General features: G+C 45.4%; 2 protein-coding genes and 1 pseudogene across 2 annotated transcripts; 1 reads left to right on the top strand and 2 right to left on the bottom strand.

Annotated features, from left to right (window-relative positions):
- Window positions 1–1587: 1587 nt before the first annotated feature.
- EID2B (EP300 interacting inhibitor of differentiation 2B) lies at window positions 1588–2917 on the bottom strand. The gene has a single exon (XM_017887364.1). The coding sequence runs from the start codon at window positions 2856–2858 to the stop codon at window positions 2373–2375; it is 486 nt and encodes a 161-aa protein (XP_017742853.1). The 5' UTR covers window positions 2859–2917; the 3' UTR covers window positions 1588–2372.
- Window positions 2907–10868, top strand: LOC108538994 (teratocarcinoma-derived growth factor 1-like; annotated as a pseudogene).
- Window positions 10869–14383: 3515 nt separating this feature from the next.
- On the bottom strand, window positions 14384–16008 carry EID2 (EP300 interacting inhibitor of differentiation 2). The gene has a single exon (XM_017887363.1). The coding sequence runs from the start codon at window positions 15759–15761 to the stop codon at window positions 15051–15053; it is 711 nt and encodes a 236-aa protein (XP_017742852.1). The 5' UTR covers window positions 15762–16008; the 3' UTR covers window positions 14384–15050.
- Window positions 16009–16667: the final 659 nt, after the last annotated feature.

A 16667-nucleotide genomic window follows, 5' to 3' on the forward strand; every position in this document is an offset into this window, starting at 1 on the left:
AAAAAAAAAAAAAAAAAAAAAAAAAAACCCAAACCGAAAAAGAAAGTATTTTTGAGAACTATATTTAAAATGTCTTCATATTGTCTCCTACAGCATTCTTTTCTAAAAGGAACATTCCAAATAGTGTGTGGTCCTCAGACCTAGAATCTCTCCAGCCCAAATTCTGGCTGACTCCTCACAGAAACACATGAGCAGCCATGAGTATGGGCAAAAATTCTGCACTGGCCGGGTAAGGTGGCTCACGCCTGTAATCCCAGCACTTTGAGAGGCTGAGATGGGCGGACCACCTGAGGTTTGAGAGCAGCCTGGCTAACATGGTGAAACCCCGTCTCTAATAAAAAAATAAAAAGTTAGCCGGGTGTGGTGGCATGTGCCTGTAGTCCCAGGTACTCCAGAGGCTGAGGCAGGAGAATCACTTGGACCCGGGAGGCAGAGATTGCAGTAAGCCGAGATTGCACCACTGCACTCCAGCCTGGATGACAGAGACTCCATCTTGGGAAAAACAAACAAAAAAAAAGTGTACTATGGAAAATGAGTAAACATGTATAAATGCATAGAAATGCATAGAAAATGTTATAGAAATGCATAGAAATGCATGCAAACATGTATAAATGCATAGAAATGCATAGAAATGCATAGAAAATGCTAAAACATTCTGCAAACAACCCAGATGTCCAAAAGTTCATTATACTAAGACACGGCCTTACATTGTAGCTGTAAAAAAAAAAAAAAAAAGCCCAGTGGAGTAGCTCATGCCCAGCACTTAGCACTTTGGGAACCTGAGGCAGGAGGAACAGTTGAAGCTAGGAGTTGGAGACAAGCCTAGACAACATAATGAGGCCCCATCTCTATTTCTATATATAAAAAAAAAAGAAGAAAAAAAAACCCTGATATGTAAATCTCTCCATATATAACTGAAAAAACTCAAGATGCTGATAGAGGTATATAATATGCTACCTTGATTTTATATTTTTAAAAATTTATACCACGTGATGCAAATGAACTGCCTTGATTTTAAAAGGGAAAATGCACAATATTTAGATTGATGTTTATTTGCATATGCATTAGAAAACTTGAAAGGCATACAGTGAAAAAGCGAAAAACAAGCAAAACCAAGAAAACAACAGCAACAACGAAACCCCAAGCCACAAGCAATGACACCTGCATGGAATAGTTCTGAGTTTGACAGAGGACAGCAACAAGAGAGATTTCTCACAGCATCTTTTGATACTTTTTTTCTTTTTTTTTGAGACGGAGTCCCACTCTGTTGACTAGGCTGGAGTGCAGTGGCGTGATCTCGGTTCACTGCAACCTCTGCCTCCCAGGTTCAAGCGATTCTCCCGTCTCAGCCTCCCAAGTAGCTGGGACTACAGGCGCGTGACACCACGCCTGGCTAATTTTTTATTTTTAGTAGAGATGAGTTTCACCATATTGGCCAGGCTGGTCTTGAATTCCTGACCTCAGGTGATTCACCAGCCTTGGCCTCCCAAAGTGCTGGGATTACAGGCGTGAGCCACTGCGCCCGGCCATACTTTTTTTGTTGTTGTTGAGTCTTGTGAATAGAATACATATTCTAGAATAAAAAGCTTAAAATTAACAAAAAACAAGTTTATTCCACACCTACCCAATTTCACATAGACTTGAAAACATGGATCATATAATAAATACGTGGGTTTTTCTACTGAATATTTACTGTTCATCTAAAGTACCTCAGAAAACACAAATATGAATCTTACACTAGGATTTGTTGACATGACCACAAATTGTGAAATTTCAAAGTCCTCTCAACAGCCTTCCAGTGCTAGTAACTCAGGTACACCTGGATTCTGACAACTCTTTGTTTCCTTTCATCACTTTGGTTCATTTCTATGGGTTCTATGATTGGCATTTTTTTTTTTTTTCTCAGATCTTTGCAAAACCATCCTTTATGGTGAAAGTCTTGAAGGATTCTCCACAAATGCAGGAAAATGCATTGCTAACAAAGTGCTAAGTCAGAAGTATCTTGGGACCTGTTTGAACACAAGATTCGGCCGGGCGCGGTGGCTCAAGCCTCTAAAGTAATCCCAGCACTTTGGAAGGCCGAAGCGGGAGGATCGCTCGGGTCCAAGCGTTCGGGACCAGCCTAGGGATGCGAGACTCCCTTCTCTATTTAAATAATACTAACAAAGAAGAAAGAAAACAAAATTCAACAGTCTTGTCTGTTTCCATTTCGCAGTGTGCTTCCTCCTTCAATTGCACATTGCCGTATTCCCTTCCAGTTTGCATTCCCTCTAACGACAGAGTTAACTAAACTGGCACAACCTGCCTGTTCTTTTGATCCGAATAGGGTCACTTGGCTATTCCTTGCCACCAGTCCCATCATCACAGCCGACTCAGTCGGCCAGAGGACTGAGGGCCTCGGAGGCAGTCAGCGCTACAGTAAACGCGACAGCAGCGAAGTCCATCTGCGGTGGATCCGCGTCAAAGGCTGCTTCCCTCGCCTTGCAGCCTTCCACGAACAGCCTGCGGCGTTCCTCGAAATCCCGTAGTAATCTGACCGGAATCAAGGAGCTACTATCCAGATACTCGCGGAACAAGAGCTGCTGGTTAATTTCTAAGAAAGCGAGCTGCTGATGGGGGTCTGGCGCGGACGCCAGGCCCGGGACGCTGCTGGGGATGGGCCCGGGCACAGGGCTCGGCACTCGCGCCATGGACCGCGCAGCTTCGGCCACTGGGCCTTCCCGGGACTCCTGCACCCGAACTCCGCCGCCGACTGCCCCCTGCAGTACGTCGCTGACGCCACTCCCTGTGCCCACCTGTGGGACACTGCTGTCTCTGGGGAGCTCAGACATCTCCAACAGTCCAGTCGACTCCGCCATAGTCCGAGCGTTTCTACGGAGACGGAAATAACGGTACTGCGCTGCCGTATGAAGGATGTGCGCATGCGCAAGTCTCGGTGTGCGCGTAATCGCTGCGCGTGAGATAGTGTGCGCATGCGTAAGCACGGTGCACACTCCTCGAGCGTTCCCTAGCGGTCCTGAGTAGCCATTACGTCTGTAGCCGCCTCTAGTCCTCTGAGCGCCTGAAGACCTGCGGACTGTGCGGTATTTTAAATTACAACCACTTCAATATTAATGTAAAGTTCCTTATAAGGTCATTTTCCAGCTCCTGTCTTTATTTTTTTTTTTTCCAGACTGGGTCTCGCCCTGTCACCTAGGCTGGAGTGCAGTGATGCGATCTCGGTTATTGCTGCTTTGACCTCCCAGCTTCAAGCCATCCTCCTGCCTCAGCCTCTGGAGTAGCTGGGACTACAGGTGTGCACCACCACACCCAGCTAATTTTTTATTTTTTTGTAGAAATTGGATCTCACTGTGTTGCCCAGGCTGGTCTCGAACTTCTGGTCTCAAGTGATCATCCTGCCTTGGCCTCCCAAAGTGCTGGGATTACAGGCCTAAGCCACGCAGCCTGGCCTGTAAGTAATATTTTGACGCTGCAAGTTTGGGGGTTTCCCAAAACCACCTTTAGGCTTGATAATTCCCAGAGCTCACTAAAATGTTATACTTAGTCATGTGTATTACAGGCAAAGGACACAGATTAGAAGAGATGTATAAGGTACAGTCTGGGATGGGGAGGGTTCCAAATGTGAGGTTCCTGTGTTCCTAGGGATGTGTTACCCTTTGTCGTCCATGTGTGGCAATAAGTGCGGGGGCAGTGCTAACATAGGACTCTTACCCAGGCTTTGGTATCGAGAATTTTTATTGGGGTTTTACTACATAGGCATGCTTGATTAAACCATTGCCCATTTTGTTGAAGTCAGTCTCCAGCCTCCTACCTGATATCACATGGCTCCAAGTCCCAACTCTCTAATGATATGGTTAGTCTTTCTGTGTGGCTAGCTCTGATCCTGATGATAACCCAAAATGTGAAAGTCTGTGTTCCATTTAAAGTCAGTCAGCTATGGCTGGGTGTAGTGGCTCATGCCTGTAATCCCAGCACGTTGTGAGGCAAAGGTGGGAGGATCGCTTGAGCCCATGAGTTTGAGACCAGCCTGGGCAACATAGTGAGACCCCTGTCCCTACAAAAAAATATTAGGCAGGCATGGTGGCATGTGCACCTGTAGTCACAGCTATTTAGGAGGCTGAGGTGGGAAGATGACTTGAGCTTGGGAGGTCGACTGTGCAGTGAGCTATGATTGCATCACTGCACTCCAGCCCGGTGTGACAGAGTGAGACCCTGACTCGAAAAAAAATTCTTTGAATTTAACTGGAATCCAAATATGAGAGTTGCTGGCAACTGAACTTCAGGAGGATCCATCTAAAAATTCTGACCTATCACAGGTCATGTCTGGGAGCTGACTGGGTTGGAAATCATTCTGACTTATGCGTACCTTGGTTTGTTTCTACAGTTCTCTTGGAGAGATGGAGTGAGTTCTCCTACATGTGACATATATGCTTCAAAAGGCACATTTGTGATATTCCACAGAAGACAAAAGAAAGGACTTCTTGGCTGGGCGCGGTGGCTCAAGCCTGTAATCCCAGCACTTTGGGAGGCCGAGACGGGCGGATCACGAGGTCAGGAGATCGAGACCATCCTGGCTAACACGGTGAAACCCCGTCTCTACTAAAAAATACAAAAAACTAGCCGGGCGAGGTGGCGGGCGCCTGTAGTCTCAGCTACTCGGGAGGCTGAGGCAGGAGAATGGCGTAAACCCGGGAGGCGGAGCTTGCAGTGAGCTGAGATCCGGCCACTGCACTCCAGCCTGGGCGACAGAGCGAGACTCCGTCTCAAAAAAAAAGAAAGGACTTCTTTGGAAGGTATCTTTAAATTAGGCAGATAGCTTGATCACTGGAGGGAATTTGTAATTATGAGCTAGCTGTAAAGTCTCCAGAATTCAGCATAGCTTCCAATTTGAATGGTTATAATAATACACTGCTCATTACCTGCAAGTCAAAGAAAAGAGGCCAGAGAAACTCTCTGGAAAACAGAAAATCAAGTAAAATTCTTAAACTAAGTTTTAATGCTGATTCTCCAACTACCTTATTTTATTTTTATTTTTATTTTTTTTGAGACAGAATCTCACTATGTCACCCAGGTTGGAGTGCAGTGGCACGATCTGGTCTCACTGCAGCCTCCACCTCCCAGGTCACTGCAGCTTACACTTCCTGGGCTCAAGCGATTCTCCTGCCTCAGCCTCCTGAGTAGCTGGGATTACAGGTGCCCACCACCGCGCCCAGCTAATTTTTGTATTTTTAGTAGAGACAGGATTTCGCCATGTTGGCCAGGCTGGTCTCAAAACTCCTGGCCTCAAGTGATCTGCCCTGCCTCAGCCTCCCAAAGTGCTGGAGGCCGGGCGCGGTGGTCATGCCTGTGATCTCAGCACTTTGGGAGGCAGAGGAGGGTGGATCACGAGGTCAGGAGATTGAGACCATCCTGGCCAACATGATGAAACCCCATCTCTACTAAAATACACAATTAGCTGGGTGTGGTGGTGCACGCCTGTAGTTCCAGCTACTTGGGAGGCTGAGGCACAAAAATCGCTTGAACCCAGGAGGCGGAGCTTGCAGTGAGCTGAGATCGTGCCACTGCAGTCCAGCCTGGCGACAGAGCAAAACTCCATCTCAAAACAAAGCAAAACAAAACCAAAAACCAAAAACCAAAATAAAGTGCTAGGATTACAAGCGTGAGCCACCACACCTGGCCGCCAAAACACAATTTTTGATAATTAGTCCCAAATAAATTCCAACCACAGCCTTTCCATCTCAACTGAAGGCAACTCAATCCTTCTAGTTGTTCCAAATGAAAAACTCTTGGAGTCATTTGTTCTCTCTCTCTCTCTTTTTTTTTTTTTTTTGGTGCATGTGCAGAGTCTCACCCTGTCACCCAGGCTGGAGTGCAATGGCACCATCTCAGCTCACTGCAACCTCTGCCTCCTGGGTTCAAGTGATTCCCCTGCCTCAGCCTCCCAAGTGGCTTGGACTACAGGCACACACCACCACGCCCGGCTAATTTTTTGTATCTTTAGTAGAGATGGGGTTTCACCGTGTTGGCCAGGCTGGTCTCGAATTCCTGACCTCATGATCCACCTGCCTTGGCCTCCCAAAGTGCTAGGATTACAAGCGTGAGCCACCACGCCTAGCAACATTCTCAAATACGACGTTCAATCTGTCAGCAAATTTTGTTGGGTCAGCTTTCGCAACATAATGGGAATCTGTTGTTCACTCTTTACACTTCCTCTGCACCCATCCTGCTGAACCACCACCATCTCTTCCCCAGATTATTACAATAGCCTCCTACTGGTCTCTCTGCTTCTACTTTGCCCCCTACAATCTATTTTTAATAAAATATCCAGAATGGTTATTATTATTTTTCTGAGATGGAGTCTTGCTCTATTGCCCAGGCTGGAGTGCAGTGGTGTGATCTCGGCTCACTGCAACCTCTGCCTCCTGGGTTCAAGTGTTTCTCCTGCCTCAGCCTCCTGAGTAGCTGGGATTACAGGCGCCCGCCACCATGCTGGCTAATTTTTGTACTTTTAGTAGAGACGGCATTTCGCCATGTTGACCAGGCTGGTCTCGAACTCCTGACCTCAAGTAATCCACCCACCTCAGCCTCTCAAAGTGCTGGGATTACAGGCGTGAATCACTGCACCCAGCCCACAATGATTATTTTAAAATGCAAGTCAGACAGCTCACTCTTCGACTCAAAACCTCCTTCAGAATAACTTCATTTCCCTCAGAATAAAAGCCAAAATCCCAACAATAGTCCATAAGGCACCATTCCAATACCAGCTCAGGCCAACTTGCTAATTCTCTGACTTCATCCCCATTCCTTTCCCCTTGCTTGCTCTGCTCCAAGCCAAGGTGACTTCCTCACTACTTCTCAAATACCTCAGAAAACTCCTGCCTTAAACAGTGACTGTTTAGTTTGCCTGGAATACATATAACTTGTAATAATATATGACATAAATAACATGTATTATATACAATGTCATATAAAATATATTCTATATTTATAATACAAAATAATTTATTATGCCTATTTCCTCTATTTGAATGGAACCTGAGTTCCACAGGGCAGGGAATTATAAAAATTTACCATTTTAAGCCAGGCGTGGTGGCTCGGTCTGTAATCCTAGCACTTTGGGAAGCTGAGACGGGTGGATTGCTTGAGGCCAAGAGTTCAAGATCAGCCTGGGCGACATGGTGAAAACCCATCTCTACAAAAAATACAAAAATTAGCCAGGCATGGTTGTAGGTGCCTGTAGTCCCTGCTACTCAGGAGGCTGAGGTGGGAGAATCACCTGAGCCTGGGAGGTTGAGGCTGCAGTGAGCCATGATTATACCACTGCATTCCAGCCTGGGTGACAGAGGTGACATACTGTCTCAAACAAACAAACAAACAAACAACCAAACAAGCAAAAAAAAATTTTAAAGAGATAGCATTCTTTATTTGAAGGCTGAGAGAGATTTTCTCCTGACAACACTTCTGACACCAAATATGTGTGGGATTTTCCATAACGATTCTCCAAAACAAACTGAGTGTCCCACAGTTCCATTCTGATACCAACTATCTGCAGTTAGTGCAGACCCCACAGGTCCCATAAGACTATGCCCACTTCAGATGCCAGTCACAAATGGAGTTATGTAGGCTACCCACACTTCTACCCAGCCAAGTACAAATTCAGGAGTTCCCATGACCCCGCACCTCAGGTTTGATAATTTGCTAGAACTCACACAACTTAGCAAAGTCCTGTATTTACTAGTACAGCTTATTTATTTCGAGACAGAGTCTCACTCTGGCCACCCAGGCTTGAGTGCAGTGGTTCCATCTTGGCTCAATGCAACCTCCACCTCCTGCGTTCAAGTGATTCTTGTGCCTCAGTCACCTGAGTAGCTGGGATTACAGGTGTCTTACCACCATGCCAGGCTAATTTGTGTATTTTTTAGTAGAGATGGGGTTTTGCTATGCTGGCTAGGCTGGTCTTGAACTCCTGTCCTCAAGTGATCCACCCTTCTTGGCCTCCCAAACTGCTGGGATTACAGGTGTGAGCCACTGCGCCCAGCCAGTACTAGTTTATTATAAAGGATACAACTCAGAGCCACGTAGAAGAGATGTACAGGGTAAAGGGTGGGTGTGGGGGGCACGTAGAGCTTCCATGCCCTCTCTTGGTAGGGTTCTCCTAGCACCTTGATGTGTTCAATCTGGAAACTCTCAGAATCCTGCTCTTTAGGGACTTTATGGAGGTTTACTTACATAGGCATCATTGATAAATCACTTACCAATGGTAATTGACTCAATCTCTAGCCCCTTGCTCCTCTCCCCTTACCAGGAGGTTGGGGATGGGGCTGAGAGTTCCAAGCTTCCAGTGAAGCCTTGGTCTTTCTAGTGACTAGCCTCCACTGTGAAGCTATCTAAGGGCCACCAAGCGTCACCTCATTAGAGCAAAAGATGCTCCTAACACACTATCACTCAGTTGATTCTAAGGGTTTTAGGAGTTCTGTGCCAGGAACCAGAGAGAAAGACCAAACACTGTATCTTTCTTATTATGGCACAAAGGCTATTTTTACTTTGAGGATCAATGATTTTCATCTGGTGTTTGCTCCTTTTGGAGCAAACCAGTGACCCATCCATTGCATGAGAAATGGAGGTATTTTTTTGCTTTCCTTGCAGAAAACAATATGTATGGGTAGATCTTGGTGACAGGAGGAGGTAGGAGTATCTAGTCATTGTAGTTAGCTGACAGAGAACCACCTCCTTCTTTCCTTTTTTGTGTGTTCTGTCCAATCCCTGAAGAAAACAGAACCTTACCCACCATCCTAGTTGTATTCACTTCAGAGCTGGTGTCCAATGCCCATTTATTGGAAGGTCTTCCCACATTCAGCATCTGCAGGTGGCCATTTCTCCAGAAGCAGTTGAGTCTGGATCTCAGATATGAGGTCATATGTTTAGGTTTGCATAAAGAAACAATTAAGTTTCAATGTATATTTAATTCAAATTCAGTTGGAATGTGTATTTAGCTATTCTTTTTTTTTTTGAGACGGAGTCTCGCTCTGTCACCCAGGCTGGGGTGCAGTGGCCGGATCTCAGCTCACTGCAAGCTCCGCCTCCTGGGTTTACGCCATTCTCCTGCCTCAGCCTCCCGAGTAGCTGGGACTACAGGCGCCCGCCACCTTGCCCGGCTAGGTTTTTTGTATTTTTTTAGTGGAGACGGGGTTTCACCGTGTTAGCCAGGATGGTCTCGATCTCCTGACCTCATGATCCGCCTGTCTCGGCCTCCCAAAGTGCTGGGATTACAGGCTTAAGCCACCGCGCCTGGCGTATTTAGCTATTCTAAGGATGTGCGTTGGTCCAAGAACTCTAGATTCTTATGTGCTGCCCCTCACAAATCCCAAAACTTTGGATGTTTAACCTCTGTAAGATGTCACCACTTGTAAGGATGTAGAATGGCTGGGTGTGGTGGCTCACACCTGTAATCCCAGCAATTTGGGAAGCCAAGGGTGGCAGATCAGTTGAGGTCAGGAGTTTGAAACCAGCCTAGCCAACATGGCAAAACCCCATTTCTACTAAAAATACAAAAATTACCTGGGCATGGTGGTGCACGCCTATAGTCCCTACTACTTGGAAGGCCAAGGCAGGAGAATCACTTGATACCTGGGAGGTGGAGGTTGCAGTGAGCCGAGATCACACCACTGCACTCCAGCCTGGTGACAGAGCAAGACTCTGTCTCAAAAAAAAAAAAAGAAAAGAAATGAGGTGAGCTGACTTTGAGGTTGATGTAGTTACATAATGAATAAAACACCCAGAAGCACTCTGAAAAAGAAGTGTAATAAAAGGCTTTAGCATTACCAGATTTAGAACTAGTTAGAAAATCTAAAACACAGTTTTTGTACGAAAAGGCATCTTAAAACAATTAGTGGGGCTGGGCATGGTGCCCAGCACTTTGGGAGGCTGAGGCAGGTGGATCGCCTGAGGTCAGGAGTTTGAGACCAACCTGGCCAACATAGTGAAACCCTCTCTACTAAAAATACAAAAAATTAGCTGGGTGTGGTGGTGTGTGCCAGTAATCCCAGCAACTCGGGAGGCTGAGGTAGGAGAATCACTTGAACCCAGGAGGTGGAGGCTGCAGTGAGCTGAGATCCTGCCACTGTACTCCAGCCTGGTTGACAGAGCAAGATTACATCTGAAAAAAAAACAAAAACAAAACAATCAGAGGGGAAAAGGTGGACTACTCAGTAACTGTTATTAGGGCAACCAGGAAGTCATCTAAAAAAAATTGGATCCTTGCTGCTGTCTCCCATCTTCTGTCCTGCCTGGATGTTCAAGGGTACAATGACAGAGCTGTGGACTGCAGGAAGATGGCTTGCTTCTCTTCCAGTGTGATTTGGATCATGGGCATTTTGTAGCCTTTGAACTGGCATTAATTGCCAGGTTGGGCCATCAGGAACTTGCACGTCCATCCTGGCCTTCAGAAATGACAGCATTTGGCCCCAGGAGGAGCCTGCGATTCGGCCTTGGTCTTCCCAGCATGTGCCGCCCATGGGGATATGGGACAGTAAGGAGCTAAGCAGAACCTGCTGCCTGAATAGGGGAACCTGCATGCTGGGGTCCTTTTGTGCCTGCCCCCCGTCCTTCTATGGACGGAACTGTGAGCATGATGTGTGCAAAGAGAACTGTGGGTCTGTGCTCCACGATATCTGGCTGCCCAAGAAGCGTTCCCTGTGTAAATGTTGGCAGGACCAGCTCTGCTGCTTTCCTCAGGCATTTTACCTGGCTGTGGTGGCCTCATGATGGATGAGCATCTCATGGCTTCCAGGACTCCAGAACTACCACCTTCTGCATGTACCACTTTAATGCTTGCTGGCATCTGCCTTTCTATACAAAGTTACTATTAATCGACATTGACCTATTTCCAGAAATACAATTTTAGATATCATGCAAATTTCATGACCAGTAAAAGCTGCTGCTACAATGTCCTAACTGAAGGATGATCATTTGTTAGGTGCCTTAAAATAATGAATACATTTCCAAAATGGTCTCTAACATTTCCTTATAGTACCAACTACTTCTTACCTCTTTGCCCTGCCCTCTCCCAAAAAACTACTTTTTTCAAAAGAAAGTCAGCCATATGGCCGGGTGTGGTGGCTCATGCCTGTAATCCCAGCACTTTGGGAGGCCAAGGCGGGTGGATCACCTGAGGTTGCGAGTTCGAGACCAGCCTGACCAACATGGAGAACCCGTCTCTACTAAAAATACAAAATTAGCCAGGTGTGGTGGCGCATGCCTGTAATCCCAGCTACTCGGGAGGCTGAGGCAGGAGAATCGCTTGAACCCGGGAGGCAGCGGTTGCGGTGAGCTGAGATTGCGCCGCTGCACTGCAGCCTGGGAAACAGGAGTGAAACTCCGTCTCAACAATAATGACAACAACAACAACAACAACAAAAGTCAGCCATATCTCCATTGTGCCCAAGTCCAGTGTTTCTTTTTGTTTCTTTTTTTGAGATGGAGTCTGCTCTGTCACCCAGGCTGGAGTGCAGTGGCACAATCTCAGCTGAAGGAATGGAAATCCGTCTGCATGTGTGCAGGGAGACTGGGTAAGAAAGAGGAAGCAAATGGGAGAGAGAGGTTGGAAAACATAAAATAGGTTATTTGATTGGTGATTAGGTGGGTGTAGAGAAGCAAGTTAAAAGACTAAATGGAAGGACAAGTTTCCATCATCTATAGAAAGATACATAAGACAAGGACTCCCCTTTTTTTTCTCAAAGGCATTGTAAAAAGAATGAAGTCTTTTAGAAAAAAAATTTTACCTCAATGTCCCCAACAAGATTGCTTAATAAATTATGTTTCCTCCAAGCTATATAATTATTTTAACTGTTGTAGAAGAGAAAACGTTCACAATGTATTTAGTTGTAAACCAAGTGATAAAACCACATATTGTAGAGCTCATTTTAAAAATACTTTGTATGTATGTGTATGCACAGTAAAAATGGAAAATATATTGAAAAAAAATTGATCCTTATATTGTACCTGAGAATAAATTTCAAATGATTCAAAGATTCAAATATGAACAATGAACCCCCCCCGCCCCGCCCACACACACCCAAGAGTACCTTAGGATTCAAAATACTGCAGGTTTATTTATTTATTTTTGAGACAGGATCTCACTTTGTCACCCATGTTGGAGCCTGCTGGGCTCAAGTGATACTTCCACCTCAGCCCCCAGAGTAGATGGGATTAGAGGCGTGTGCCACTACGCCAGGCTAATTTTCATATTTTCATAGAGACAGGGTTTCACTATGTTGCCCAGGCTGGTCTTGAACTCCTAAGCTCAAGTGGTCTGCCTGCCTCAGCCTCCCAAAGTGCTGGGATTAGCGGTGTGAGCCACTGTGCCCGGCCTCCTGCCTCCTGCAAATTTAAAGGAAAATAGGCAACAAAAGTTACCATGGCCAAAGGCTTTCCAAAAAGCCAAAACCTAATGTTCAAACTGTGAAAAGATATTAGTAACTCATATCCCAAGCTATTATCATACCTCATATCACTAACATGAGTATCATAAATAGCTACTGGATTCAACGAAGAAAGTACAAAATTACCTGGGAGGGGAGTGGATAAAGAATATGAACAAGGCGCAGTGGCTCACACCTATAATCCCAGAACTTTGGGAGGCCGAGGAGGGAGGATCATCTGAGGTCAGGAGTTGGAGACCATCCTGGTCAACATGGTGAAACCCCGTCTCCACTAAAAATACAAAATGAGCCAGGTGAGGTGGCATGTGCCTGTAATCCCAGCTATTTGGGAAGCCAAGGCACAAGAATCGCTTGAACCTGGGAGGCAGAAGTTGCAGTGAGCCGAGGTGGTACCACTGCACTCCAGCCTGGGCGAGAGAGCGAGGCTTTGCCTCAAAAAAAAAAAAAAAAAAAAAAAAAAAAAAAAAAAAAAAAAAAAAAAAAAAAAGACTATGAGCAGAGAGTTTATGGAAAAGGGAATTTATATGACTTTTAAAATTAACTGGCTGGGTGTGGTGGCTCACCCCTATAATCCCAGCACTTTGGCAGGCCGAGGTGGGTGGATCACCTCAGGTCAGGAGTTCAAAATCAGCCCGGCCAGCATGGTAAAACCCCATCTCTACTAAAACTACAAAAATTAGCCAGGCATGTTGGTGCATGCTTGTAATTCCAGTTCTTGGGAGGCTGAGGCAGGAGAATCCCTTGAGCCTGGGAGATGGAGGTTGCAGTGAGCCGAGATCACACCATTGCACTCCAGCCTGGACAACAAGAGCGAAACTCCCATATCAAAAAAAAAAAAAGGGTATTTAAGTTTGCTCATAATAAAAGCAAATTAAAACTGATATACCAGTTTTTCAACTATCAGTTTTGCAAAAGCCAGGTATTGATGGTTTAGTGTGTTGGCTAGGCTATAACATCCATGATCATTAACTGCTGGTGGGAGTGCAAAGCAGGACACATATAGAATGTTGTATAGCAATATCCATAAAATCTCAAAGGAGTACCTTTGGCCCAGAATTCTCATTTCTGGGGAATCAGCCTACAGATATTACATGTAAAAAGGAATCTAGGTAGCTATTGATTATAAGACACATCATTAGGGTTGGGCGCGGTGGCTCACACCTGGAATCCCTGCACTTTGGGAGGCTGAGGCGGGTGGTGGATCACGAGGTCAAGAGATCAAGACCATCCTGGCCAACATGGTGGAAGCCCGTCTCTACTAAAAATACAAAAATTGGCTGGGTGTGGTGGTGGCCACCTGTAGTCCCAGCTACTTGGGAGGCTGAGGCAGGAGAATCACTTGAACCTGGGAAGCAGAGGTTGCAGTGAGCCGAGATCGCACCACTGCACCACAGCCTGGCGACAGAGCAAGACTCCATCTCAAAAAAAAAAAAAAAAAAAAATTAGTTTCATGAAAACCTAAGGAAAAAACGATCTATTACAGCATCAAATGTAAAATGCACCCACATTTCAGAGATGTTCAAATATGAAGTGAATTTTGAATTGAAGCAATACTATATTTGTGCACATGCCACATGATATACAAGATGAACTACTCTAGCAATTTTTTATTCTGCCCAAAGAAATAGATGGGCAACAACCTAAATGTTCGTCAATATATTCCTGGTTAAGTAAATTTCAACATAACCTCAGAATGGAATAAAATGCCACTTTAAAAAATAATGAGGAAATACAGTGGTTTGGAAGGGTCAACATATGTTCTTAATGAGAGATCAATGTATAAACCAGTAAGTATAATATGCTGACTTCTGTGAATAAATAAAACAAGTAAACCCAGATTTATATATGCCTGTGTACACGTAAGGAAACTAGAAGGGCAGAAGGGAAACTGTGGCTATTAGAGGTCATGGTTGGTACTGGATGGAGGAAAACAAGAATGGAAGGCTTTTCACTGTATATTTTATACATTTTTTGGCTTGTGAATGATTTTTTTAATACCAAAAAACTTTAAAGATTAAAAATTGAAAGAAAAAAGTCCAGAAATTTGTTGTTCTTGAAAACATGATTTATCACATAATATGTACATTTACTTTGTCACTTGAAATGTCTAAGAAAACACAAAATCAATCTTAAACTAGAAACTTCTATTGAATATTACATAAAGAGAGCACATATTCCGACAATTTCAAGTTCTTTTCATAGCCTTCTAGTCCCAATAACTCAGCGTTAACGTCTTATTCTGTTCAGCACTATCTGATAATTTCTTTCATCCTCATGGGCTCTAGTATTGGTGATTTTTCATCAAGTCTCAATTTTATAAAACCATCCTTTACTTTGTAATAAAGCAATGTTGAGAGACATTTTCCATAATGCAGGGGGAAAAAATGTAGATCAATCACAAACTCAAAGAATGTTACAGTTATAATGCTTTGGACATTTTTTTCTACTTCTTCTGTGATGCTTTTTCAAGATAAGCTTCCCCCTCCCCCCCTTTTTCCCCTCCACCTGTGCACTGTCTTATCGCGATATACTCTTGACTTCTGAAAATCAAGTTGCAGGATTGGTATAACTGGAATGCAGAAGTTCTCTTGAAGTAGTGTCACCACATAGCTATTCTCTATTGATAAACTTATCACAACCAAGTTCTTCTATCAGAGGGTTGATAACTTCAGATGCAGTCAGAGCTATCGTAAAGGTTAAAATATCGAGGTCCACCCTGTGAGGATTTCGCTGATACTCGGCATCAAACGCTGCTTCCCTTGCTCTGCAGGCTTCCACGAATCGCCTGCGGCGTTCTTCAAGCTCTTGTATTCTGCCGGGAGCAATCGGGTAATTTTCCAGATAGTGGCGGAGAAACTGCTGGTAATTGATTCCTAAAACGCTAAGTGGGTGGCGGAGACGGAGATAGGGCAACGCAGCCAGGCCTCCGTTCCCGTGCCTGGACCTGGGCCTGCCCTCGGGACCCTCTTCGTCCACTGGCTCCCCCAGCAAGCGGGCGACTTCCGCCATCCGGGCTTCCCTGGCCGCCGCCGCCGCCGGGCTTTCCCTGCCCGCCGCGGCTGCCCTGGCCACCGCCGCCGCTGCCACCGGGGCTCCCCTGGCTGCCACCGCCGGGGCTCCCCTGGCTGCCGCCATCCGACCTTCCCTGGCCGCCGGCATCGGGCCTCCCCTGGCCGCCGCCATCGCGCCTTCCCCGGCCTCCTCAGGCTGTGCCGGGGCCGGCTCCCGCCTCCCGCGGCCTACCTCCGCCTGCGGGACGTCTCTGTCACCATTCGCCGCGCCTGTCTGCGGGACACTGCTGTCTGCGGGCAGCTTGGACATCTTAGACCGTGGGGTCAACTCGGCTGCTCCCAAAGAAACTGGAATAACGGGACAGCGCGATGTCCGGTGGACGCCCCAGTGCGCGTGCGTGAGCGCTGTGCGCGCTATAAATGCTGTGTGCGTAACCCGGCGCGAGAGCGTAGATTCTACCGCAAACCTTAGGAGCAGTGCGCATGCGTACTTTCCCGGCGCCCGCCGTTCTGCAGATGCCCCCTTGAGGCCGGGAAGCGCCAACGCATCTGAAACAACCCAACGACGAAGGGCGGGGCCATATTGGCCATTTCAACCAGTTTGATGTTTATGAGAAATGCTTACAAGATCGCTTCTTATAGGCGTTCTCAAGGTTCTGTCCTAGGGTGTTTCTCTTTGTTCTCCAGTAGATTATATGCCACCTCTATTATATATCAAGATATTTTAGATTCATGGTCTTTTCTGGATTTTTAATTTTTTTTTCATTCATTCCTTTGCCTATCTTCACCCATACGGATCGATTATAAAGCTACTAAAGCTTTATAATTATAGTCTTTTCTTGTTATCTTTAACATTGCATTAACTACTTTGGACATTTGTTTTTCAAATCTTATTTGTGCAATATAACATGCAGAAAAGTAAACAAAACATAAATATACAGTTGAATGATTTATCACAAAGTGAACATCCATTTAACTACCATACAGGCCAAGAAATGGAATATTTCCAGTATCCCAGAACCCTTCCTCTTCTTCTTATCACTATCCTTTTCTTTCTACCCAGAAGTAACTACTACCCTGATACGGTAAAAACTTTCTTGTTTTTCTTTTCATTTTACCACCTAAGGGTGCATTCTTAATGCTGTAGTTTAGTTTGGTCTGTATCATGAATTTTTTTTTATTTTTTATTTTTTATTTTTTATTTTTTATTTTTATT

This window comes from Rhinopithecus bieti, unplaced genomic scaffold (genome assembly GCF_001698545.2).
Source record: "Rhinopithecus bieti isolate Rb0 unplaced genomic scaffold, ASM169854v2 scaffold_15776, whole genome shotgun sequence".
NCBI lineage: Eukaryota > Metazoa > Chordata > Mammalia > Primates > Cercopithecidae > Rhinopithecus > Rhinopithecus bieti.